This window comes from Sus scrofa, chromosome 16, assembly GCF_000003025.6.
Source record: "Sus scrofa isolate TJ Tabasco breed Duroc chromosome 16, Sscrofa11.1, whole genome shotgun sequence".
In the NCBI taxonomy this organism is placed as follows: domain Eukaryota; kingdom Metazoa; phylum Chordata; class Mammalia; order Artiodactyla; family Suidae; genus Sus; species Sus scrofa.
Window position 1 is genome coordinate 17,594,711 of NC_010458.4, and position 26,719 is coordinate 17,621,429.

At 38.4% G+C, this 26,719-nt stretch overlaps 1 protein-coding gene across 1 annotated transcript in view; it reads left to right on the forward strand.

Annotated features, from left to right (window-relative positions):
• CDH6 (cadherin 6) overlaps nucleotides 1-26,719 on the forward strand; it is a 128,220-nt gene that overhangs the window by 62,849 nt on the left and 38,652 nt on the right. The window contains 1 exon segment of the mRNA XM_003359736.5: nucleotides 8,176-8,532. Coding sequence (XP_003359784.3) covers nucleotides 8,305-8,532 — 228 coding nt within the window. The 5' untranslated portion in view covers nucleotides 8,176-8,304.

Sequence of the window (26,719 nt, forward strand, 5' to 3'; positions counted from 1 at the left end):
CTCAGAGGAAATGAATCCAACTAGTATCCATGAGGAGACAGGTTCGATTCCTGGCCTCACTCAGTGGGTTAAGGATGCAGCGTTGCTGTGAGCTGTGGTATAGGTCACAGATGCAGCTTGGATCTGGTGTTGCTGTGGCTGTGGTATAGGCCAGAGGCTATAGCTCTGATTCAACCCCTAGCCTGGGAACTTCCGTATGTTGCAAGTGTGTCCCTAAAAAGACAAAAAAAAAATTTAAAAATAAAAATTCATGCCATGAATAGATCAATAAAAGCATAAAATACTTTCTGTTCTTCTTTGTTCACACAAGTACATCTTTTGGGAAAACAAAACAGCACCTCCAAGCCCAAAGTCCCTTAGGAGCCAGGAAGTACACGTAAAGAAACGAAGCAAGTAGGTTTAAGAAAACCACAGAGAATGCAAGATGGCAAAAGGCAATTGAATCGCAGTTGAACACAGTGGCAGGCATCAGTAAGGGTCATGGGGAAGTGCCACCCCTGCTTTGGGAAACAGCTTCCTCAACTCCAGAAATGAAAATGTCACCAGAGCTTCTGAGGTTTTGAGTTAATTCAGAAATGATCATGTACTGATCTTTAAAGATTAGTGACTGACCACAGTTTCTCAACTCTAAAAGGCAAATCAAGAAATGGGCAAGAGGCAAGGTGTGTCCTCTGCTAAATTGTATTCTCTGACAATTTAGGTAATTGTGACCATCTTAATAGCTAAGACCTTACATGGATTCATTCATTTTATCCTCACAGCCATCCTATGAGGTAAGTCCTTTAATAGCATTCTATTTTATAGATTAAAAAATTGAGACCCACATTGGTCCACTTCTTGCCTAGCCAATGTGGGGTGGGCCGGAGCTTCTAACCCAGACATGCGGTGTGCCAGAGTCTGTTGTTAACCATATTCTGACACTTCCTCCCATGATAAAATAGTTTGGATTCCCCACCAGCTCTATGTGGAAAAAGAACTGTCTTTTTGATTCAAGTTTTTTGGGGTTTTGTCCCAAGTGAGTACTTCAAATCAGCAAATATTTCTTGAGCCTCAGCTACATATAAAACACCATTTTATGTGCTGTAACACATTTAACTTTTTCATCATTAACGCAATGTGTGGAATATGATTTTAGAACAAGGGTGATACTGTTGAAATAGCTTCATCTGGAAACACATCAGTTTGCAAACAGATTGGCATATTATCCACAAATATAAACATTTACAAAAAAATTCGGGCATCATTTGATGGCTGTTGCCATAATGATTCATTGGCACAAGAGAAATGCTACGTGATGAAAGATGCCAAGGCTGTTTGACACATTTCAGTGGAGTTCATTACACACACGAAACGGAACCAATTTTACTCAACAGTGACTTTGACATTTACAGAAAAATGAAATGGAGGTTTAGAAATGAAGACTTCATGTGAAATCTCTACCAAAAATTTTAAATTGGTTCTATCCTTATGTTACCACTTTTAGGAGATCAGCCATGTTCTAAGACTTATTTTTATTCACAGCAGGTGGCAACCTATTCAAACAGTTTCTTGAGTGATCAAAAGATTGATGGTGAACAAACTTAATTGGCTGTAAAACTCTTCTCTCAGAATAAAGAACATATAGGTTTTTTTTAAAGATTTACTTGTAGGAAGATATTTGTACCACTGGCTTCACTCTATTTATTTCATCCTAATATCACAGTTCTGTTTCTTTGATTGATTAGGTTTTAATTGAGTAAATACCATCCACGTTCCCCTTGTACCCAGCCACAGTGTGGGGCTGGAGAGATTTCAGGCTCAGAGTTGGTAAACAATACGGTGGGGGAGAAATGTTAAATAATTGTAAATAACCAGCTGTTTTCTACTTCATTGATGATAGAATGTGAGATGTACAAAAAATTAGTAAGGGATTTATGATACACATGCTAAAAGCCTTACTAATGGATTATGCCAGTGGGTTAGGATGACTTATGGGTAGACAATATTTTTAGAAATGTTTTCTGTGAGCTGCATGATGCAAAGTGCTATGCTACACTATTTATGTGCAACACCATTTATTTGAAGAAACAATTTCATGACAGATTTTAAAACATTCTCTTACTAGGGTAAATGGTTCAAGTATATTAATAATGTTGCCTTATTGAATGCTTACCATGTTTTCAATGCCAAAGTGAATGCTCTGCATACCAAAGAATGAATGTACTTGGTATAATTTGTAAAGCCTAGATAGCACTGTAGTAATATTACACTGAGTAGAATTAAGAACACCAGAACAAAGGTATGCTAAATCTGAATTATAAAACTTTAATTATATTGCTTTTAAATCTATCTAATATTTACTTGTTTGTCTGTAAATAGCATCATAAAATCAGCATCTCAAAACCAGATAATATAGTTGAATCATTCAGACAGTTATCAAACCTAAGTCACTGGAGAAGCCATTCGATCAATAGAGATGTTTTCTAATTAGCATATTAATTATTTGCAAACAAAAGGTGATTCTAAAGTACTCCAGAGAACTGAAGACATTATAGTTTGTCTTATTCTATATATTCTATGGAATACTTTTAATTATTAATTTCCAATAATCTAGGGGGAAAGATTTTGCTAATCAAAGGAAAACTTCAGCCCAGCTTCTGCATTAATTATCACATATTCTAAATTGATAGAACCTGAATTAATGAGGCTCAGGCTCCTTCTAACTGGCATGCATTAAATAAAAGCTGGACTTGACTGTGTACTCTTGTGAAAATTGAAGTATTTATGCATATTGGCTGCCAGGCAAATAAATTTTCCAAGTATGCAATTATCAGTGCTATGTGGGTTTTACCCCACTATCCATAAACATCTTAATTACCTTTCACATATTACTGAAAAAAAGGTTTCTGCAAAGATTCAAACTATTTTTCTGAAGTAACCACTTTTACAAATCAAATTTCTGAGCATACAATTGCCTATAAGAAATAGATATGCTCCCCCCCCAAAAAAAAACAGATTCCAGCAAAAAGAAAATAAAAAGTAGAGATATGATCTATTAATTAATCTTTTAAAGTTCATTGCTAAACTGTCAATGGGCTGTAATTAGGCAGTTCAAGTTTTATTTTTATAGAATTTTTGATACTTCTGATTTGCTTTAATGCTATGAAGGGATGGGACAAAATGTACAATATCCACATTGTTTTGTATTCTTTCCCCTCCCACTGTCTAACCTGGTTCTTTCCTAAGTGAATAATCATACTCTCCTATTTCATGTCCCTTTCTCTTTCTCTTCTCCTTCTGGCACCCCTATAATACAGATGTTGGGTGCATTTAATGTTGTCCCAGAGTTCTCGGAGACTCTCTTCATTTCTTTTCAATCTTTTTTTCTCTTCTCTGTTCTGCATCAGTGATTTCCACTAATCTGTCCTCCACCTCACCTATTCGTTCTTCTGCCTCCTGTATTCTGCTGTTGGCTGCTTCTAATGAATTTTTTATTTCAGTTGTTGTATTTTGCATCTCTGCTTGCTTAAGTTTTATATCTTGTAATTTATTTGCTCAGTGTTTCCTGTAAATTATCCATCTTTGCCTCCAGTTTATTTCCAATGTCTTGCATCATCTTGCATCATCTTCAGCATCAATAGTCTAAGTCTTTTTTCCTGGAGGCTGAGAATCTCCTGATCACTTAGCTGTTTTCTTGGGTTTTTCTTTCTCCCTTATCTGAGTTACAGTTCTCTGTCTTTTCGTTTTTATAGGTTTTTGGTGTGGTGACCCTTTTGCAGATAATAGAGTTGTAGCCTCTCTTACTTCTGGTGTTGCCCCCTTGTGGCTGAAGTTGGTATGGGGGCTTGTTGTAGGCTTCCTGATGGGAGGCACTGCCCACTGGTAGGTGGGGCTGATTCCTATCCCTCTGGTGGGCGGGGCTTTGTCTCTGGGTGAGTTTAGAGGTGGCTGTGTGCCTGGGGGGGTCTTTAGGCAGACAATTTACTGAGGGGTGGGGCTGTAATCCCACCTGGATTGTTGTTTTGCCTGGGGCTTCTCAGGCTGATGGGTGGGGCCAGATCTTCCCAAAATGGCCACCTCCAGAAAAAGGCACGCTGATGAATATTCCCAAGAGCTTTGCCTCCAGTGCCCTCCCCCCACAACAAGCCACATTCGCTGCCTGTTTTCCCAGGAGATCCTCCAAGAACTGCAGTCAGGTTTGACCCAGATTCCTATGGAGGCTTTGCTTTGCCTTGGGACCCAGTGCATGTTAAAATCTGTGTGTGCCTTTCAAGAATGGGGTCTCCACCTCCTCCAGTCCTGTGGAGCTTCTGTGCACAAGCCCCACTGGCCTTCAATGCCAGATGCTCTCGGGGCTCTTTCTCCCAGTGCCAGATCCCCAGGGGTGGGGATTTGATGTGGGGCTCAGAACTCTCACTCCTGTATGTGAGTCTCTGTGAACCAGCTAGTTTCCAGTCTGTGGGGCTTCCCACCCAGGATGTATGGGGTTGCTTATATCATCTAATTGCCCCTTCTACCTCTTGATGTGGCCTCCTCTTTGTCTTCTGGAGTAGGATACCTTTTTGAAAGTTTCCAGTCCATTTGGTTGAAGGTTGCTCAGCATTTGGTCATAATTTTGTTGTTTTTAGGAGAGAAGTTGAGTTCCAGTCCTTTTATTCTGCCATCTTAATCCTGTCTCCTTTTTTTGTTGTTGTTGTTTTTTCACTCATACCTCCTGTTTTAAAATTCCGTATCTCTGTATGCCCTTACTTTGTTGTCATTTTAGATTACTTCCTGACACCTACAAAATGAGCCAGCACATCTTATTACTACTTGCCATGTGGTTCTCCTGTATTTTGACTGCTCAGAAGTCAGAAGGGTTCCCACATTTCTCAAAGTTGGGCTACACCAGACCCTTTCTTTCTTATCTTGAACTTATGGCCATTTATTTAGCACCTTAAGAATCCTGGTTTTTTTTGCATCTAAGGTCATGTTTGGAATATGGGGGGGGGTTTGTTTCATATTTGTAGATTAAAATTAAAAAAAAAAATATATATATATATATATATCATTCATTTTAACTATATCAAATTCTTATCTGGTATAATATAAGCATGTTAAATTACAAGACAATATGTTTGTCCTGTTTTTTGCAAGGGCAGAATTACTACACTGAAGCTAGTTCTGATTTTTTTCCACCTGAATAAAGCAAAAGTGATTTTCAAAACCTTAAGGAAATGGAAAGGGGCGGGAGGAAACACATAGATTCTATGAGTTTATCCTCCAGTGAACTTTCCTTTTGCCCATATTCTTCTGGAGCCAGGGAATGGGCATAAAGCTTCTGCCTTCTCTGTTTGTATCCCATCAATATAAAGTCCTGAACTGCAGTCCACACAAAGGGAAACAATTAGCAAATGGACTAATACTGATTTTTAAAGTACTTCTATTCTTTAAGAGAATTTGACTTGCTTGGAAACACCTCTTGAAAAATGAAAAGGTATTTAAGCCTAAAAGGGAACTTTGCTATCTTTTGCAGACATTGCAGGCTGCTGTAGATGGATGCTACACTTGAAATGCAAATAACAGTAACAATAACAGCAGTAGTAGTAGTAATAATAACCGCTAATACTTATTAATACCCAACTAAGTGCCAGGCACTGTCTTAAGTGCATGTAATGACTTATTTAATGCTTACAACACCCTGTGAGATAGTTACTGTAATTATCCCTATTTACAGAGGAAGAAACTAAGGTGCAGTGAGATTAAGCATTTTTTCCAAATTCACAGCACTTTAAACCCAGGCAGTCTGGCTCTAACATTGATCATCTTAACAACTATGCAGTCCTGACTATTAAGAAGTATTATATAAGAATTGCTAAGTTATATATTCAGCAATTTAGAATTTATTGGTTTTTTTTTTTTAACTATGGAATTTCACAGAGAAATCTGTAAAAAGCTAACACCAAACGTGAGTGGGTCATAGTAATTTGAGTAATTATTCATATTGAGTTTTAACAAGGACACACCCTGCCAAGCTGATACAAAAAGAGCTGGGTTCTAGCAAAACTAGATGTTCTACTTTGAAAGACTGCTTAAATTTGTACCACTTTAAAAGCTTTATTACCAGCTAAGCAGAAAAAATATATGAAATACTTGACATTTTGGTATCTGTGATATTAAAAAGAACTAATATTTAATATTCAAGTGGCAACAGCTTGTAGAGTTTGCACACAACACCCACAGGGATCGATTTTTCTTTAAAATGGCCTTTCGGAATCTGCCTTTTAAACAGCTGACACCTCCATTCTCGGCATCCCTCTTTCCTGCCAGCACCGTGGGGCACACACTGAGTGCAGCAGCAGACGTGTAATTCTTCACTGCAGGATTTGTCTATGCAAATAATGGAGGATGTGGGAAATTAAGAAAAATGTAATTTCCACTGAATCAACCTCAGTGTAATCTCTACCGCTAGAAATGAATAGATGTCTTCAGAGGGCTTTTTTCCATATGCTCTCTTGGTCCCCTTTATATACCCTCCCTGAGAAGAGAGAAGAACTGTCATTACCTAATTGGTCATCAGTCATTCCACACTTGCACAAGGCCACGTGACAAATATACTGTTACCTGGCATTTTTCCAGCGTGACTAATTGTCACAGTACTAATTCACTCACCTGTGGAATTTTCAACTTCCCCAGCCTGCTGTCAAGAAGATGCATAATAATGGGATAAAGGTTTAAAAATGCTGAACACAATGAAATATTTCACTTATATTCCTACAGAAAGTTTCCACTAAACCTCATGTTGGGTAGCTATAATTATTCATTGCTGAGGTTTAAAAGAACTGGTCACATATACATTCATCTGGTAGAATAATAGGAGACAAGGGAACAAATCCTTTCTGACATAGAAGGAAAAAAAATACTGATCAGATTACCTAAAACATGTTTCTTTTTATCTTTCTGCATTTATTCAGTATCTGTACCGGTTTAATTACTACTGTGTTCTACATTATAAAGCACTTCACATTTTGGTTAGTATTATTTAAGAAAGTTTTTTTCTATATCAAATAGGAAATTCAGGAGTAATTTGCTGAATTTAAAAAAAACTATGGAAAAGTTTAGGAGGGAGTATAGCATGTATTATTTTAATTCCATAGACTCATGAACCAAATTGGGACATCATTGCTAATCACTGTGTCCCAAGGATTTTTTAAATGCTAGACTGTGTTCTTGAAAATTAATATTTGCTACAGAAAACTATTACCCACAAGTATAATAGATGACTTTTCTGACAATCTTGCCCTCACTGTGGTACTGAGGTATATTTGAGGTACCTGTGAAAATTACATAGAAACTGTTGGACCAGTTTTGATGTATATGTTTTGTTGCTTATGATACAAGTAAAATTTGAAGATAAAAGCCCACCAGAATTTCCTAAAGAAATTTGAATAGAACTTATCATTTTATTCTTATATTCTATTAATTATAAACCCTGTTATTAATATGTCCTATAGTGTTCTCGGCTTGTAAGAGGAAAAAAAATTCTCCTGGTCGAGTTGGGAAATACTGGATTAAATGTAGGCTTAAATCATTACTACAAAATTCCACTTCAGAAACTTCAATATGCTAATGAGTATTCTGAAGAGAAGGCATAAGGTCTTTTCCAACCTTATTTGACCCAGGCTGTTCCATCACAACACATTCCCGAAGCCAAGAGTCTGCAGAACAGGCTTCTGCCTCCACAATGCAGGTGCTCAATACACTCTAGTGAGATTTCAGCATTACCCACTTTCAATTGAATTGAAATTGTCTGTGATATTCTTTGCCTCAGACTTGTTTGTGAGGATAAATATGCAAATAGAATCAGAAACACAAACTCATCTCTTCTAACCAGATCTCAGCCCACATACTCAGAGGTAAAAGAGTAGTGAAATCATCCACTCTGGCATGTTGACCTACAGCAATGCTAGTACTTAAAATAGGATTTCGAAGTGATAGAAAAGGAAAGAGGAAAACAGCAGCTTCCTCCTTGGCACTCGCCTTCCATTTAGCATATCTGAAAGACCGTTTTCCTCATTTCGAAATTGATAGCCAACTTATTTTTTTGTTGTTGTTTTGCTATTCAAATTTCTGTCCTCTTTTTTCCAGAGCTTATTTGCTCTAACACTGAATTTTAAGCATCTCTAAAAATGCTTGATATGTTATTATTCTTTCCAGATATCCTCTGAGAGCCAAGCCAAGAACATTAAGGAAGAAAGGAGGAATGAGGCTGGATAAAGTGCGGTGAAAAAAGATACTTCAAGCGGAGGAGTACCCACTACTCAGAGACCGGACTGTGTCATCAGAATGAGAACTTACCGGTACTTCTTGCTACTCTTTTGGGTTGGTCAGCCCTACCCGACTTTCTCAACGCCATTGTCTAAGAGGACTAGTGGTTTCCCAGCCAAGAAAAGAGCCCTGGAGCTCTCTGGAAGCAGCAAAAATGAGCTGAACCGTTCAAAAAGGAGCTGGATGTGGAATCAGTTCTTTCTCCTGGAGGAATACACAGGATCCGATTATCAGTATGTGGGCAAGGTAGGATTCCATCGGGCTCTTTGACATTAGGGGGTTAAAAGCCTCCAGAAGTTACTTCTCATAAATAGACAGGGAGGATGTGAATTATCCCCCCAATACAGTAAGAATTGTTGCTTATCTGTTAAGACTTTTTTTTTTCACTTGAGTAGTTTCAGGAAGAAGACTGTAGCAAGAAGCTGAGAAATGTTAGCACTACAACAAAGAAAGAGAAATGCTTCAGTTGAAAACGAAACGCCCACAACCATCCACATAGGATTATCATAAATCCTATAATTTTTACTTTAGCTTGAAAAATGTAGTCCAGCTATTCTATAAAGTAGGATGTATTAAAAATAGGAATAGAGCGATTAAGCTGCAAGGAAAGGAAGTTTCCCTTTTCTCATTTTGAAAGCAAACATTCTGAGCTTTAGTCCTTTGGCCAGGTTCAAGTTAACTACCTCTTAGCTCTGCTACCTACTGTGCCATCCACTCTCTGACCAAACGGAGCCCTTTGTCCTCAGAACCCACCACTGCCTTAGATCTGGTCCTTTCTGCTCTTGCTGCTGTTTCATCTCATCTCCAATAACTGGCAAGAGCCAAGCATTTCAGAAGCTTGTGATTTAATTGCGGCAAGGTTCACAAAGGAGAAAAATGGTTATGTAAAAGTGCTATTTCCAAATATCATCTGACCATTTTATTGACTCCAGAAAGTAGAAAGAGGAAGTATCACTTATTCCACTCCTTACGTATTACTGGAGCTGAGTCAGGGAACCAGCTTGGTTATTCTGTCTTCAAGAGTTTCACTGACATTTTATCATCAGCTAGATTCCCGCTGCAGAATATCTGCATACTGCAAAGAAGTAAAAAAGCAGGGATACAGGTTTGTACTTTGCAGGTACTCTGTTTCAGAACATGGTATTGATAAGAAAAACAATTGTCACATCCTTTATATAAGCAAACTGGGAACAAACGTAATAGCGATGATTAAATGTCTTCCTTCATGATTATACAAATTTAAGACATCTATATTAGGATATTACACAAATAGCATAAATTTTACAGATTCCAAGGGCTGCATGTTCACATTTCAATCTGTTATCAAATATCCCTGAATTAACCATGTGCAAATATTCTCTTCAAGCATTTGCCACGTTCACTGAAGGAAAGCCATCCATGGCTTGGGCTGAGGTAACCAGGCATTGTTCCAGTGAAGTGAATTATTAATGTGGAATAAAGTAAGAGAGGAAGTATTCAGTGAAGGGGTGAACATCAACACAGATCCCAAGGGTCTAGTCTTGTATTTGCCATGAAATTCACACGGTCTGTGACAGCTAAAGAAAGACAGTCCATTTTCTTGTACTTCACTCCATTTCCTTTGTGAAATTTGAATAGCACTACATTAATAGGGTAATTATTGTAATAAAATGTAATAATAATCTTACTATCTTTAAAGCACTTTCTACAATACAAATAATGTTATTGCCATCGAAGATTAAGTTTTTTAAAGTGCTTTCTTTAAATAATTGACCCCCTTTTTCCTCTTCTTCTTTTTCTTCTCAAATTGCGACGCTATTTTACATCAAAAATACTATGTATTTCTAAAGAAAAACCAGATATTTCAAACTACTAGAAACAGCAGTGGATAAAACCTCAGAAGAATCAGTTTTATGATTATCACTGTGAGAGATAATATTGCCACTGGGACAAGTTGGGAGCTGTGGGCTCAAACAGATCTGAGGCTGAATCACTGTGCTGTCAGTTGCTAGTTGCGGGGCCCAGCGCAGGTTATTAACATTTCCAGGCTTGTTTCTTCATCTAGAAAATGCAAGGAGCAATACCTGCCTGCCTCATGCAGTTGCAGTGTAAAGTGAGGCAAGAACCTACAGGTGTGTAAAGAAGTTATTGTTATTGATGAAAACTCCATTGTATACACCAATCTATCTGTAAAGCATGGAAAGGGAAAACTGGCTTTTATATCATTGCAAAAGTAAAATGATCCAATTAACAGCTCTCTCAGCGGCTGGCAAATGTAGAGGATTGTGGAAAAACTCCTTCACAATCACAGCTTCAAGGTGACTCATTGGATTTGGATATTTTATTGGCAGTGAGGTAAATTTCCTAACCTCACCAACATCTGCCCCTCCTCCATCTTCTTGAAATTATAACACATAAAAAAATATCCCCTGGAAAAAAGATAAAGGGGAATAGTTGAATTTTTCATAGTTGCCAAGGTTGCTAATCAGATGTGTGTAAGAGATTTTCCTGAAATACTGATAATGAATTTTCCTGAATCTGTCTTCGGATTTTATATGTGTATTTTTTTGTTTGGGTTTTTTTTTTTTTTTTTTTTCGTTTTTTTGTTTGTTTGGTGTGGGGGAGCGGGTTTGACTGCACTCATGGCATGAGGAAGATCCCTGGGCCAGGGATCAAATCTACACTGCAGCAGTGATAATGCCAAATCCTTAACCACCAGACCACCAGGAAACTTCTTGGGCTTTATGTTTAATAAACAGACAAAAGGAAGAGACTACAATTTGTTTTTTTTTTTTTTACCACAATTAAAAGTAAACAGAAACAAAATTTTTGTTTTGTTTTTTTGTCTTTTTAGGGCTGCACCCGCAGCATATGGAGGTTCCCAGGCTAGGAGTCTAATCGGAGCTACAGCTGCCAGCCTACACCACAGGCATGCCGGATCCAAGCCTCGTCTGCGACCTACACCACAGCTCATAGCAACACTGGATCCTTAACCCACTGAGCAAAGTCAGGGATCGAACCCGCAACCTCATGGTTCCCAAGCGGATTCATTTCCACTGCTCCACGATGGGAACTCCCCAAAATAAATTTTTTTTTAAATAAAAAAAAAGTTTGTCATGTGGCAACAAGTTGGCCTACTTTTAGTAGATTTGGAATAAACAGATACCTAATGAGATATTCAGATGCACAAGGTCAAGAAATTTGGGAGAAAAAAAATTAGACTATTAGCAGAGGTTCCAAAACTTTCTTGGTTCACAACGTCCTTAATGCCTCAATTTTTTCATAATGCCCTTAGGCCAAAAGAAATAGTTAAGCCCAAACAACTTACTAAGTATTTATGATCTAACAGATAAGTAACCAAAAAAATCAAGTAACAGAAAAAAAAATATATATATATATGTATATAATATAATATATATATAATATATATATATATATATATATTTTATTCTTAAATAACTACAGTTACTTCCTAATGGACCCTTATTTGGCACTGCACAGCCTCTAGGGTTGGACACCAAGCCCTGGTTTCCTTTTCCACATTGATTTTTACAGGATACTAGCTTTTCAACCTGAGCACTGGGAAACCCAGCTTCAAAAATGTAGGACATCATCAAAGGAATGTAGCGCCACCTATGGTTGAAACTGTGAATACTCTGTGCTAGTAATTCACAAGCTGTCTGACAGCCCAAGTGTTGCAGTATTTCCCTCGGAATTTTAAAACATTTCCTAGTGCTGCAGTGAGATCCCTGCTGTTCCCCAGGGTGCGTTGGTGCATACTCTGGGAACCATAGGACTGTAGTCAGATTGGCATAGAAAGGCAGACAACGGCTAATAGAACCTTAAATTGTGCCATTAACCCGACTAATAGTGACTTAGAACCTATTCTTGAGGCCTAAAACTGAAAAGATTGATCTGAACATGTAATATATAGAAACATTAACTCAGGAAAAGTAATAATTCCATTGAGCAAATAGCACTTAAAGTAGAAGAGAGAAGTTTTACCTTATAAACATCTGTTTATATTTATATGTGTATTCCTTGGTTCCAGTTATTTCGGGTGAGTCAACAGGAATGACAGACAGTGATGATGGTAGGGTGAGGAAAATCGTGAAATGGCATGGAAGCAAAGGGCCATCAGGTGTCGAAGGAGAAAAAAGAAAGTCACTAAAGCATCTAAGAAGCAGCAGAAGATGGAGGTTGGAGGCCGGAGTGACAATGGAGTGAATACACAAGATGGTACTTAAAAACTGAAGCACAAGCAAAGGTAGCAAGACCTGCCTTCTTGTGTTAGCTTCAGGCTCCTCAGCATGTGTGGCCAGTAAGATTCTTGAAGAACAGGGACACAGCAGGGCTAGGGAGGGATGCTCTTACTGTGAATAGAATTTAGGAAGGCCAGTTCCCCCCGAAATATTAACAACCTGAACTCTGATTTAAGAGAAAATTCTTGACGTCTCTACTCTCCTGAAAAGGTGGTGGTATGTAGGGGTATCAGGATAGAAAGATGCAGTCCAAAGTGGGTAAAAGTTTGTGAGCTTAAGATACAGGTAAGAACAGATACGGATAATGAATGTGATATTTTTAAAGTATGCAAGTATTGAGGGGGTACTTTTAGCTGATTTAGCATAAGCAGCATCTCTATCACCTAGGAACTTGTTAGAAATGTAGCCACTTGGGCCCCACCTGAGATCCACTGAATCAGAATCTGCTTTTCAACAAGATCCCTAGGAGAATTTTATGCAGAGTAAAAGTGTGTGTGTTGGCCTGGGTCTCAGTTCCCCAGAGATCCTGAGCTAGGTGGTTTTTAATTAGGTATTTATGATTCTAATATGTGGCAAAATTTAAGAATCACGGCCCTAGGAGAATATTATTGGCAATAATTATAACAAGATGGGGTGAGCTCAGTGTTAAAATGGGCATCCACAAAGTACTGTAGAAATATAAAGGAGAGGAGCCAACTGGGCTTGGGGGTTCAGCAGAGCTTCCTAGATGAGGTGATGATGTTGGGATCATGTTTTAAAGGAAGAACAAGTGTTAGCCCACAACGCAGGGGGAGAACCACCAGGGCTTCCTGGTTAACAGGATCAGAACCCAAAGGAGAGAAAGCAGGAGGCTTAAATAGTCAGAGGTTTAAAGATAGAATAATCAGGACAGTGAAACTGTCACTGACGCCAGCACAGAAAAAGAAAGAGGTGCGTCAAGGGCTAAAGAAAAGAGTATTTGATTTTATGCAAAATCTACTTAGAATATCTTTGGCTTTATGTAAACTGAATAGAAAAATAAGAGGGAAGCAATGTAATTCCACATTTTCAGAAAACCCCACACCCCTCCTTCCAGCTTTGCATAATGCAGCAATTCCTTGACAATGATTGGTATATAGTCTAAGATTAAATTCAGTAAGAAAAGAACAGAGGCAGCTATAGATTAGATTTTGAAGACATGGTTATTCATTAATACAATGATGACTATATTTAAAATCTCAGAACTGTGCACAATTTTAGGCAAAATATTCATGTATTGTCATTAAACAGCCCACAGTGACACTTAATTCCCTGTCTTCCCCATTAGATCCTTTACAATGTTCTTAATCCTCCCCTTCCCAGTATATATAAAACTAGTCTCAGGAGCATTGGAGATGCTTCTGTTTTTAGAAGAATATCAGGAGATTTGTTTTTGTGGAATTTGATCAACCGTATATTTCATAGATATTTTCTAATGATAGCTTTTTGGAAGTTAGTGATGGTTTTCTTTGGGGAAGTTCTTCCAAAGACTGATAGACTGACTTTTTTTTTTTTTTTTTTTGGTCATTTTCTTGGGCCACTCCTGCGGCATATGGAGGTTCCCAGGCTAGGGGTCAAATTGGAGCTGTAGCCACCAGCCTACACCAGACCACAACAACTCAGGATCCAAGCCGCATCTGCAACCTACACCACAGCTCACGGCAATGCCAGATCCTCAACCCACCGAGCAAGGCCAGGGATCGAACCCACAACCTCATGGTCCCTAGTCGGATTCATTAACCATTGAGCCATGACGGGAACTCCAGATAGGCTGTACTTTTTTAAAATATCATGAAAATTTGAGTTTTGTTTGAGGCTCTAATGTACAGGTCCTGCTAGTATGCCTTTCTCTTGAGTCTTTAATGTTTACCCAATTCAATGAGGCCACTAATCTCAGGATAATTAGACAGTAACGTTTTAACCGCCCATAAAAATAAAAGTTGCCAGCCACATACACCTTTAAAATTAGGAGTGAACAGGTATTTGTTCTTATAATTACACGATCCAAATTCAGAAAACATGAAGCAATATTTTTATTCATTCAAAAAGGTCATTTAAAAGATGCTGTCATTAAAAGACTGCTTTCTTTTAGTTCCTTTTTTTTTTTTTTTTTTTTTAGAAGTAGGGACCTCCTGGTGCTGATCTGACTAGTAATTCAGAGACTCATTTAACCACCTTTGCTTCCAACAGTAGCATCAGATTGAAGCATCATCATAGCTAACACTTACTGAGCATTGCTTTGTTCTAAACACTCTGCTCAATGCTTCAGGTGTACTGTCTCATTGGATCCTCACCATGGAGGATCAATCCTAATGCCTAGATAGTATTTTTATCCCCATTTTACAGAATACTAAGCTCAGAGAGGTCAAGTACTTTAGCCCAGGGTCTCAGACTGCTAGAACCTGGCAGTCAGCATCTGTCTGACCTCATGGTAACTCAGTTCTCGCCCCTACCCTGTATGTCCACAACTTCACAGAGCCATTTTGAGGCACAAGTGGGGGGAGGGAGAGTCTATTCAGTGATTACCTTCAGCTGAATACTTCCTGAGGCTCTGCTGGGTGAAACCCAAGGGTAGAGAGAAAAAGAAAAAAATTTTAGACTACATTTAAAGAGCTGCACATATGTATTTACATTATTATTACACACACTCTTTTAATTTTTCTTGATTTTAACTTCCAGAACACATCAGCGCTATTCAAAATAGTTATAGTGCACATTTTTAAATTAGATATGCAATTAGTGCTGTTCTGGTCATCATGATGAAAAAAGGGACTTTTTATTTCCCTTGATAACCTTCTCTACACTTCTGTTCTGGTTCAGTCACCTGCAATAATCTTTTCTCCTCATGTCAGAGCAACTGCCTTGGGCACATCTTTCTTCTTCGTCATTTAAATTTAATGCTCGGCCATTTAACATTTTCATATTTCAACTGGTTAGTGTATTTAAGAGAACGTGCCTTCACTTGCTCCTTGAACATCCTTTTTAAAAATGTTTCAAGAAGTAACTTCCCAACTGCCAATAATTTGCAGTAATCCTCATTTCGTTTCCACTGTCCGTCAACTGACTTCGCTTTCTTAATGACAAAAGCATCAATTTGCTAGTTTATGCTTAGGACAATGTCCTGTGTAACAGCAGTTCTCTTTCTGAGTCTTAAACTTCCCTCCCTGGAGTCACTCATGTGGAGAGAACAGTTAGAAGTCCTGACCTTGGTCATAAACCCAAAGGCACTGTTTGGCTGCCAGGGTCAGATGAGCAGAATAAAGTATAGAAAGCCAAACAAGGACCCAATCCCAAATCCTCCAACTTCCATGTTATTACGCCTGTGGAATCCTATATCCTTCTGGTTATAATTCAATTTGTTGAAGAAAATGGAGGGATCAAGCTGAATAAAAGAGAGTTAAAGGTTCAAATCCTTTTCATTCCCACTAAGCTATTTCACCTCCATGCTCCACAAGCCAAACAGAGCTAGAGGTTGTCGGAAGGTTATACGCTACACGCTCATTATAACAAATCCCCTAGAATCTAGCTTATAGACATTGTTAAGTATTTCTTTGCTCATCACCTTAACTTGTTTGTACTCTTCTGGAAACATGTAAACACTGGATTTGCACCAGAGTTCTTCATTTTTTGTCATATTATGGGTCTACTCTAGCAGATGGGAATGTAAATTTGCCGACATCCTGGTTTGCATGTCTTTTAAAACAAAAATCCCTAGTTATCATCTTGATTGGCTGATTTCAAAAATCAGGTAGAAATCCCTGATATATTGGTAGTCAACAGTCAATAGATTCTTAAATCACTGATTTTTTTTCATTTCCGTTGATACGAATGACATCATTAGTACATAAATTTTAATATGAGAAACCAAGAAAATACTGTAACCAGAATTATAAATTTAAGTTTCAGAGGGCCCTGCCTCTCTGGTCAAAATTAAAAGCCATCTTTCTAAGGCTCTACCTTTTCCTACCAAAAATGGTAGTAGGAAAATAAAAAAAATAATAATAAAATAAAATAAACATGTTTTGGAAAGGGGTCCTGCCTTTAACAACCTTCATCGAATTTAGAGATTATGTTTAGATGTTAATGTATCATTGGAACCTTAAGGAGTCAAATCTTTTGTGTAGATGTAGGCTACTTGTTGCAAGGTCCACTCTCCTACAAGCTTTTATGTTGTCATTTATTAAGATGACAATGTATATGACATTGCCATCATATAGATATATATATATATCATATCCTTATAATCATGCAAAGAATATATCAATATTCTTTGCAAACCCATCTTTCCATCTAGAATTGAAGAAGAGATTGAAAGAAAGTGAAGAATTCTCCATAAGAGAATAAGATCTTTTTTCCTTACTGCCATTATTGATAAATAAGTAAAAGTAATGATAGCTATTCTCAAAGGTCAGTGTGAGAATCCAATTCGAAATTTTGCAACCTGGGATAAGAAAAAAAGCAGCATGCTGAAGTATTTCACAGTAAAAATATTTATAGTTTCTTCCAGCTTTCCATTCTCAGAGAATATGTATGCATGAGAAAAGGGAGGCATTTTAAAAGATTAAAATGTATACATGTGTGAAATATATGGATAAATATTTTAGGTGAATTGGTGTGTTTCAGAAGACCTGAGGCCAGTAATGAAAGCATAACAAAAAGTCTGAAATATCAGTCTGGATGTAGGATTTAATGCTGACTAGAGGGAACGGCGTTAAGAAAGCAGTTGTAGAAGTTATCTCGGCTCTGGCATTTTCAAATAGATTTGGAGAGAAAACACTTTTCATTCATTCAGCAATTATTCACCAGAGGCGGTAAAGCGAATAGCATGGGCAGCTTGCCTGTGTTTGAGCCTCAGCTATGCGGTGACTACCTGGGTGATATTGGGCAAGTTCTTTAACACCTCTCTGCCCTCCATTGCTTCACCTGTCAAACGAGGGGAGTAATGAAGTCGCTGAGGTGAGGCTTAATTATTACACAGAAAGAGCTTAGAATGGGCCAGCATAGGTACTCACTAGTAAGGTGCTAAGGGAGGACTGGTATAAGGAGGGAGGGCATCCTACTGTCAAATGTGCCTTCAGAAAACAGGAAAGGTGAAGAGGAGAAAGACCCAAAGGTGCCTAGGTGATGATTCCGCTACTGTTCAGTTATGGGCCAGAAGATGATGCCACAGCAGCTAAGGCAGCTGCAGAATAGACTCATCAACTGCAATTTGGAGGGCCAAGTGGGTATCACAGTATAAAGTTTTCTTTATTATCCCAACCAAACTAAAGATAAAATGAGCACTACATTTTATGTAATTTGATGATCCTGGTAACTTTTGTTGTTGTTTTTTGTTTTTTTTTTTTTCCTGCTATGATTCCTAGGTTAATCGATTGTACTAGCAGGCACGCATCGTTCTAAAGCTAACGGATCTTCCACTGAAGAGAACCATCATTTCCATCGTTAACACGCCACGAATCATCTGTATTTATAGTCTTAGCTATTTTGATTCACTTTAAAACATCATCCCTTAACACCACAATCTGGAGTCTGTATTATTTAAACTACTGTGAGATGTTAAGAGTCTGGTTAGGTCTTGTTATATTTTTAATAAAACTTCAGTGCATGTAGCAATTCAAAGAAATGACTGTTGTTGGAGTTCCCTGGTGGCTCAGCAGGTTAAGGATCTGGCACTGGCACTGCTGTGGCACAGGTTCGATTCGATCCTCAGTCCAGGAACTTCTTCACGCCAAGGGTGCAGCCAAAAAATAAAAATAAAAAAAAAGACTGTTGTACTTTGGATATGATGATATTTTATTTTATTTTACTTTATTTTATTTTATTTTAGCTTTTTAGAGCCTCACTCATGGCATATGGAGGTTCCCAGGCTAGGGGTCTAATCAGAGCTACAGCTGCCAGCCTACACCACAGCCACAGCAATGTCAGATCTGAGCCACATCTGCGACCCACACCACAGTTCATGGCAACCCAGATCCTTAACCCACTGAGCAAGGCCAGGGATCAAACCTGCAACCAATGGTTTCTAGTCAGATTTGTTTCTGCTGGGCCATGACGGGAGCTCCTAATGATATTTTAAATTGTAATTATTATAGTTAAGCTGTATTTAATATCATAAGAGCCTTATATTATTGAATTTTGAATTAAAGTTTATTATTATGGGAAGATTACTTTTGATTTAATTGTTTAATTACCTTGAATGCTTCTCCTTTTTAAGAGCAAAATAATTAATTCCTTGTTTAAGTTTAAACTTTGACCTTTAGCATATTGAGTAGTGTTTGATATTGGGTTCCAGGGCTTGTCTTTCATTCAGTACTTTGGATACTGAATTTAAACCTTTGAAAACTTATATCTTTATAAACTCTGCAAGACCCTAGACTACACATCTTACTCATCTTTGTATCCTTAAAGGTACCAAGCACAGATTTTGCACATTGGAGGCAGTCAAATATTACTTCAATTAAGCTGTAATAACCACAAAAGATAAAAAACCTGCCATGTTATCTAAAAACTGCCTCCTAGTTTATTGATGTGGATGATTTGATATGGATATCACTGACAGTGTTTTGTGTCATTGATGACTAAAAATCTCAAGTCTTTAAATCTCAAGGATATATTAGATGGTAAACATATAAACCAAATTCATTATGAAAGTCTTTCCATAGAACTTACCTCTGGAAATTTCACATCAAAATGACACAGATGATTTATGGTATAATCAGAGAGAATGCAAGCTTCCTTAGTGCAAACCAGAAAAATTAAAAACAACGCAGTTATATGTGCATAAACTAACAGGGAAGATAAAATAAAAGTATGTAGCATTTAATATCATAAAAATTGGTTCCTCTAAAACTTTTACAAATGAAAAATCAGACATCATTTAGGGTCTCAGTAGAAGAAAATTTGAAACAAAATGGGAAAAAGCCAGAGTTCACTCATAGAAAACAATTTTTTTTTTCTTAAAATTCTTAAGAGGCTACACTGTGCAGACAATTCAAATGCTCAGTAAAAGAGAACTCATTCAAGACCTGAGAATGTTGATTGCAGTGATTCACAAAAAAATCAACTACAGAGAAAAATGGGATAATACAGGGAGAGAAAAATTCTATATAATGACTAATTCTTTTTTACCAACTCTGTATTCTTCTAATCAACATATTTTGAGTTCTCACAGGAAGAATGATCATTTATGGAAAATAACCTCATCTTAAAACTTTCTACTATTTATGTTATGAGTACAATTCAGAAAAGAAACATGAAATAGGAGATGCATAGAAAGTTCTGCTTTAAAACAGCTATGCAGAACTTTAACCTGCTTTATTGTTTTCTTTTCATAAGTCACAGAGCATAAGAATCTGGCTCATTTACTTAATCTACAGCCTAGGGTTTCTTTTTTTTCCCAATGAAGGTAAATACTCCCCAGGAAGCAAATTTCCCCTTTAGAAATCAAATAAAGCAATTTTTATTTTTTCATCTTCTCTAAGTTTGAGATTATTTCCAAATAAAATTTCTTAAAAATAAAAAAAAGAAATCAATAAAGCAGAACGGATTACAAGAAATTACTTTATTATCCTACCTACCAACTGTATCTACCTACCCTTCCAACTGTCTGCTTTCTGTAACAAGAACAAAATAGGAGAGCTATTTACCTTGTGTGAAAACTATGAATTAGGCGATTACCAATCTCCCTGCTTCGAAACACAGTTTTAAAATCAAATCAAGAAAATTAGGAGTTCCCATCGTGGCTCATCAGTTCACAAACCCAGCTAGGACCCATGAGGACTCAGGTCTGATCCCTGGTCTCGCTCTGGCATTGCCATGACTGTGGTTTAGGTCACAGACATGGCTTGGATCCTATGTTGCTGTGGTGTAGGCCGGCAGCTACAGCTCCCATTGGATCCCTAGCTTGCCTTGGGTGCCACCCTAAAAAGACAGACAGAAAAAAGAAAGAAAGAAAGAAAGAAAGAAAGAAAGAAAGAAAGAAAGAAAGAAAGAGGAAAGAGAGAGAGAAGGAAGGAAGGAAGGAAGGAAGAAAGAAAATTAGGTGACTTGGGCAGACTTGAGCAGCAGCACTTTATTCAGTTTTATCTCCTTTTCAACAGTCTAGACGTCACTGACTTGCCTTTCAAAATGATGATGAGGCCACCAGAATGTTTACCACAACTCAAATCATCAAATAACTTCAAAGATGGATCTGGTTGGATGGGGAGGGCAGAACAGAGATCACCCCCCAACTCACACCGCAGCTGAAGAGGCGTCCATCTCACATTGTTTTTCAGCAGTTTTATTGCAGAAACTTTGTAATCAGACAGGAGCAATGATAATATGTTTCCACATTTTATCAGTGCTGCAGTTTATGGAGTGCTAGCACACGTAGAAGCTGTTCCTCAAATGGTCTGCCCAAGCACCCTTCCAGCTGAGCGGGATCCCATCCTTTTGGGGTGAAGAAACAGCGTCCCAGAGGGCCTGAGAGACCACAGTGCCATTGCCAGCAGAGGCCAGAGCTGGGGCTGGAATCCAGCTTTTTTAATGTGGTTTAGTCTAAACTCTAACCTTATTCCACACAACTGCTATATTAAAGTAGTTGAGAGTATTTCAGACATGGGGGCAAGTGGAACAGTAGCATAAGGGCTTAGGAGCTGGAGCACTTACGTTTATGGCACTAACTGCACAGTAACACTTTCCCTTGTACAGCCATCCAGATAATACACATTTCTCTTCACTGATTGTTTCCCAGTGATTCCCTTAAAGCAGGAAAAACAAAAACAAACTGTTCAAATTATGTACGAATTTACAAGCTGTCCCCATGCCAGAAAAACTAAAACTAATAAATGAACTCATAATCTTTTCTCCTAGAATTGCTCACCAGTATTTCCTTGACTACATGAGTAGGTTACAGAATTCATTTTAATCATCATGTATTGGACAAGTTTGGAATGCTAGAGAGTTAGGAATTTAAATAAGAAATAGTCTCTCCCTAAAGCAAGCTACTTGTTTTATGAAGATATGACTTTAACTTTTTACATCCTAGGTAAGAGTCAACATTAAGAATATTATATCCACTCTGTTTTCTACCTTTGAAGAAAAACACATTTGGGGAAAAGTCCATTAGTGAGGAACATGATTTTTTTAAATTTCTGCTTCTCGGAGTTCCCATCGTGGCTCAGTGGTTAACGAATCCGATTAGGAACCATGAGGTTGCGGATTTGACCCCTGGCCTTGCTCGGTGGGTTAATGATCCCGCATTGCTGTGGCTGTGGTGTAGGCCGGCAGCTACAGCTCCAATTAGACCCCTAGCCTGGGAACCTCCATATGCCGTGGGTGCAGCCCTCAAAAGACAAAAAGACAAAAAAATAAAAATAAAAAAATGTCTGCTTCTTGAATCATCATGTCTCAAATGTCTGCATTTATCCGTTAAAATTTTCTTTAAAGTGTATTTGTCAGAGAGAGAGGGAGAGGGGGGCAGGGAGTATGTGTGTTTACATGTGTGTGTCCTTTGATTTGACTGTTGCTGAAGAGATTACACTGTAAAGCAAAAAGTAGGATTGTAACTGGTGAGTTATAATGCCTTACTAAATCAATTTTTGACTGGGTATCTGGCTCTCAGCTTGATTTACCACTAGCTTTTTGAAAATGAAAATGTTAGACTAAGCAGGAGCTGAGACTAATGTCTCAGTCTGCCAAAGACCTTGGACTTCCAGAGCTAAGCAAAAGGCAGTAAACAATGCCATTTTAGGGAAATAACCTCATGCAGTGAATAAACCAAAATGCATTTTTTAATTGATAAATCCCAAATGAACAATAACATCTATTACAGTCTGTATCATTTGTGCCAATAGTATTTATAAATAATTTAGCCTGGCTTCTAATATAATAAATATAATGAGTCCAGAAACATTTATGGTCATGGTTGGTAGGGAGTACTGTTTGGTAGTATGCTCTGATGTGAATGAACAGACTTTGGAGTCAGGCAGATCTTGGTAACCTCCCTGGCTCTGCCCTTAACTTTGGGTAAGTTACCTAACCTCTCTGACCTCAGTGTTTCTGGGGTTAAAAAAGTTAAAAAAATTTTTTTAAAAAATGGAGAAAATAAAGCTTATCTCCTGGACTCGTGGTGAGAATTAATAGATGAAACACACAAAGTAAACCTAAAGTACCTAATGCATAATAAGTGCTCACCAAGAGTTAGTTTTCTTTCTTCCTTCCTCACTGAAATTCTTGAAGGACCATGTGCAATTACAGCTCACCTTGAATTCCAAAGATGAAGAACTACTGCCTTAGTTTCCTGTTGCTGCTGTGATGATGAACCACAAACTTAGTGGTTTAAAACAGTACAAGTTTATTATCTTACAGCTTTGGAGGTCAAAAGTCTGAAATGGGTTTCAGTGGGCTAAAATCAAGGTGCCTGGAAGGTGTCTTTCTAGGGGCTGTAGGGGAGGATCTATTTCCTTGCCTTTACAAGCTGCTAGGGGCTGCCTGCATTCTATAGTTTATGGCTCTTTCCTCCATCTTCAAAGATAGCAGCCTAGCATCTTCAAATCACTCTCTCTGTACACCCCCCCACCACCCCTCAACCCCTCAACCCCTCTGCCCCTCTGCCCCTGACCCCCGGCACCATCTCTGCTCCATCCTCACATTTCCTTTGCTAGCTCCAACTCTCCCTGACTTCTTTCCCTTATAAGGACCCTGGTGATTACATTGAGCTCACCTGGATAATCCATGCTAATCTCCCTACTTCAAAATCTTCATCTTAATCACACCTGTGAAGCCCTTTTTGCCATGTAAGGTAACATAGTCACTGGTTTTGGGAATTAGCACATGAGCATCTTTGGGAGAGCCATTATTCTGCCTACCACAGCTATTATAGCACTAAAGTTTTGTTCACTTAATAGGTACTCTGGTACTTTTGACTTTAAATTCAAGGTATTGAGTGTAAAAGATAAATGTCAAGGGAATTAATACATTTCTCCTGAGTTTAGATTTAAAATCCTTTTGCTTTTAGCACTTTTGTCAAAAATTCTCCTTCACACAACACAAGGTCTGTTTCAGTGGTTATTAAATCTAACAAAAGATAAAAGACTGAATTGAGTGGGGTCGTGTGGAATCTCTCTGCAAATGCAGAACACTTTATGGCATTATGTGAACATATTTTTAAAGTTACAAGGTACACAATGAGAAAAAATATGGAAGGATAGATAGATGATAGACAGGTAGATAGATAGATAGATAGATAGACAGACAGACAGACAGGCAGGCAGAGAAAGACAGATACAGGATTTAGTGGTTCTTGAAGGAGGTGGTTTTGTCCCCCAGAAGACATTTGGAATGTCTGGAGATATTTTTGATGATCACAACTTAAAAGATGCTACAGATATCTAGTGGGTAGAAATTAGGAATGCTGCTGAACATCTTATAATGCACAGCATAGAGTTAGCCAGCCCAAAATGTTTCGTGCCGAAGTCAAAAAATCCTGAATTAGATATATTTTTATAACTCAGCACATTTTAAATTGTTTGGTACAGAATAAGCCTTTCGTTCATAAAACTGAATGTAAACATTCAGAGAAAACATTTATGATTTATGATGTAGTTCATAGAATAGACTGTGGTGTCAGGCCGACTGCTCCTATTGGTTGTATGGTGCAGAGAAGTTACTGAATTCCTACCTTGTCTCCGTTTCCTCACGTGTTGATGTGAGAAGAAGAGGATCTTAATAAATAACACAATATAGACTCTGTGAAACGAGTTCAGCACACTTCCTGACTCATAGTGTGGGCTTAATCAATGTCTGCTATTATTACTTTCCCAAACCCCAGACAGACCCATTGCCAAAGGATTGATCAGATAAGAGAAAGCTTTAAGGACAAAATGTTTCCCTTATTATAAAAATGAAATTATTTATATTGCATAGAAGAATAGAATTTTCCTGGTCATGATAAAAGACAACATGGGGTAACAGAAAAAGAACATGAGATATGGAGGCAGCCTGATCCTAGGTTTTGTCAGAGGTAAAGAGGTTTTTCTAGATTCTTTTAGAGCCCACTTAACATATCAAGAGCCGGGCTTGGCTAACTTGAATAAAACTCGCGGATCCCATTTATAAATGTAGTTACCATAAATTATCAGTGCCAGGCTCTGGGCTACAGGTCATTCTTTCACCCCAGTTACCTTCTCCATTTTTTTATAGTGGGAATTGGTTCTTCCTTCCACCAAAACTCAAGTGGTGAAGTATTCCTGAAAGCATCCAAGGGAGGGGTTTCACATTCCTGGCTATTAAATACACAAACACACAGCCCTGCGTATCCAAAGTCATTTCTACCACCCTGAGACAGTGGATCTGAAGTCCAGAAAAGGGGGCAGAGGGGAGCAGTGGCAAGTTTCCGGTAAAGGTGAAAACCAAGTAGGTTTTTGCCCATTTCCTTTTGAGGCATCATGGTGGGGGAGAATCTCCTTTTAGCTCCCAGAAGACTTCCTGGGCTTCTCCAGGGCTAGAAAGAGTGAATGGTCTCATGGATGCTACCTACCAAGGACAAAGCAACCCTGTAGCTAGGCACACGTTTGCCAAGGGCAGTGGAGGGGTGACAGTCAGTTCTCAGGGCATGTGTGAGGGCAATGAGGCAGGCAGAGTGAGGCTAATCACCTCAGACCCTGAAGCTGAGATCCTGACTCCACTTGCCAAAACCTCAGATGCCTCTGGGGAAAGAAATGGGGAGAGCTACAGTCTAGAGACCAGTGGCCAGAGGCAGCAAAGGACTGCCCTTGGTTCCAAAAGCCCTGAGTTTCCCTCTGATTTGGGTCATATCAGTCTCTCCTCTTCATCCACCCGGATATCTTCTTGGCCTGAATCAGGGGCAAAGGGAAGAAGCAGAAACCAGAAAGACTGGGATTGATTTATAAGAATTATCTAGAGACTGTATTATTGAATCAGGCAGACTTTATTGAATTGCACTAAATTATTGACTGAATATTCAACCTAATTTTGAGTTGCTAATACTCAATGGGATTAGAGCTTGAAGGATAATCTATTTAAAAAAAAAAAAAAAGAAAAAGAAAAAAAGAAAGAAAGAAAGAAAGAAGCCGGCATCTTCCCGTGCACATCCAAGTGCAGTGTGAGAAAATATGTGACCCTGCAGCTCCAGGGAAGGATGCTTCTATTTTGCTGACTTGATTGCTTTTATTACTCCAGGCACATACTCCCACACTGAGCCTTAAAACCATGCCATGGGCTCATCCTGGTTGCTAAGCCATTTTTCTCCCTCCAGTGATGTGATCTAACCTTCCCCAAGCAGTCCTCCTAAACCATCAGGGCTTATATGCTCCCTCACTCCACTGCATCCAACTCAGAATTTCCCTCTTTGTTGTTCTCCAGCTTTTCCCTGACTTTGTTATTCCTAATATTTAATAAGAGTACCCAGGTGTCTAATTTCTGCTTTGATGAGGTTTCTTTTATATATGAGTCAATATTTCAAAGCCTAATTGGCAAATTTGTAGAAGTCAGGTATTAGATGCTTTTTATTCATTGCCTTATGCAGCTCTTCAGGCCAATAAGTGTTTTTAAATGGTCTTGGTGACAGTTAAATTATATTTTAATAGAACCATGTTTCTACGAAATGGGACATTTTCCTTTCAGTTTCCGTCAGTTTCAGCAACATGATGATACTTGAAATATGGTTCAGTAAAATCTTTTTTTTTTTTTTTTTGGCTTCTTAGGGCCGCATTCGTGGCGTATGGAGGTTGCCAAACTAGGGATCTAATCAGAGCTGTTGCTGCCGGCCTACACCAGAGCCACAGCAACGCCAGATCTGAGCCATATCTGCGACCTACACCACAGCTCACGGTAACACTGGATCCTTAACCCACTGAGCGAGGCCCAGGGATTGAACCCTCAACCTCATGGTTCCTAGTCGGATTCATTTCTGCTGTGCCAAGATGGGAACTCCCTAGTTCAGTAAAATCTTGAGCTTCTTCACCCTTAATCATGACTTCTGTCCCAGCACTTATAATGGTCTGGGTACTCAAGGTACTTACAACTTATCTGCTCTTTTCAACAAATCCAATACAAGTTGGCTTTTTTATTGAGATTTAGTTGGTTATTAAAGAAGGTTTTTTGGATCTGAGGCAATAACTTGAACTCCCCCCTCTGATTGTTCAGATTAGGCAATGCAATTAGTGTCTGGT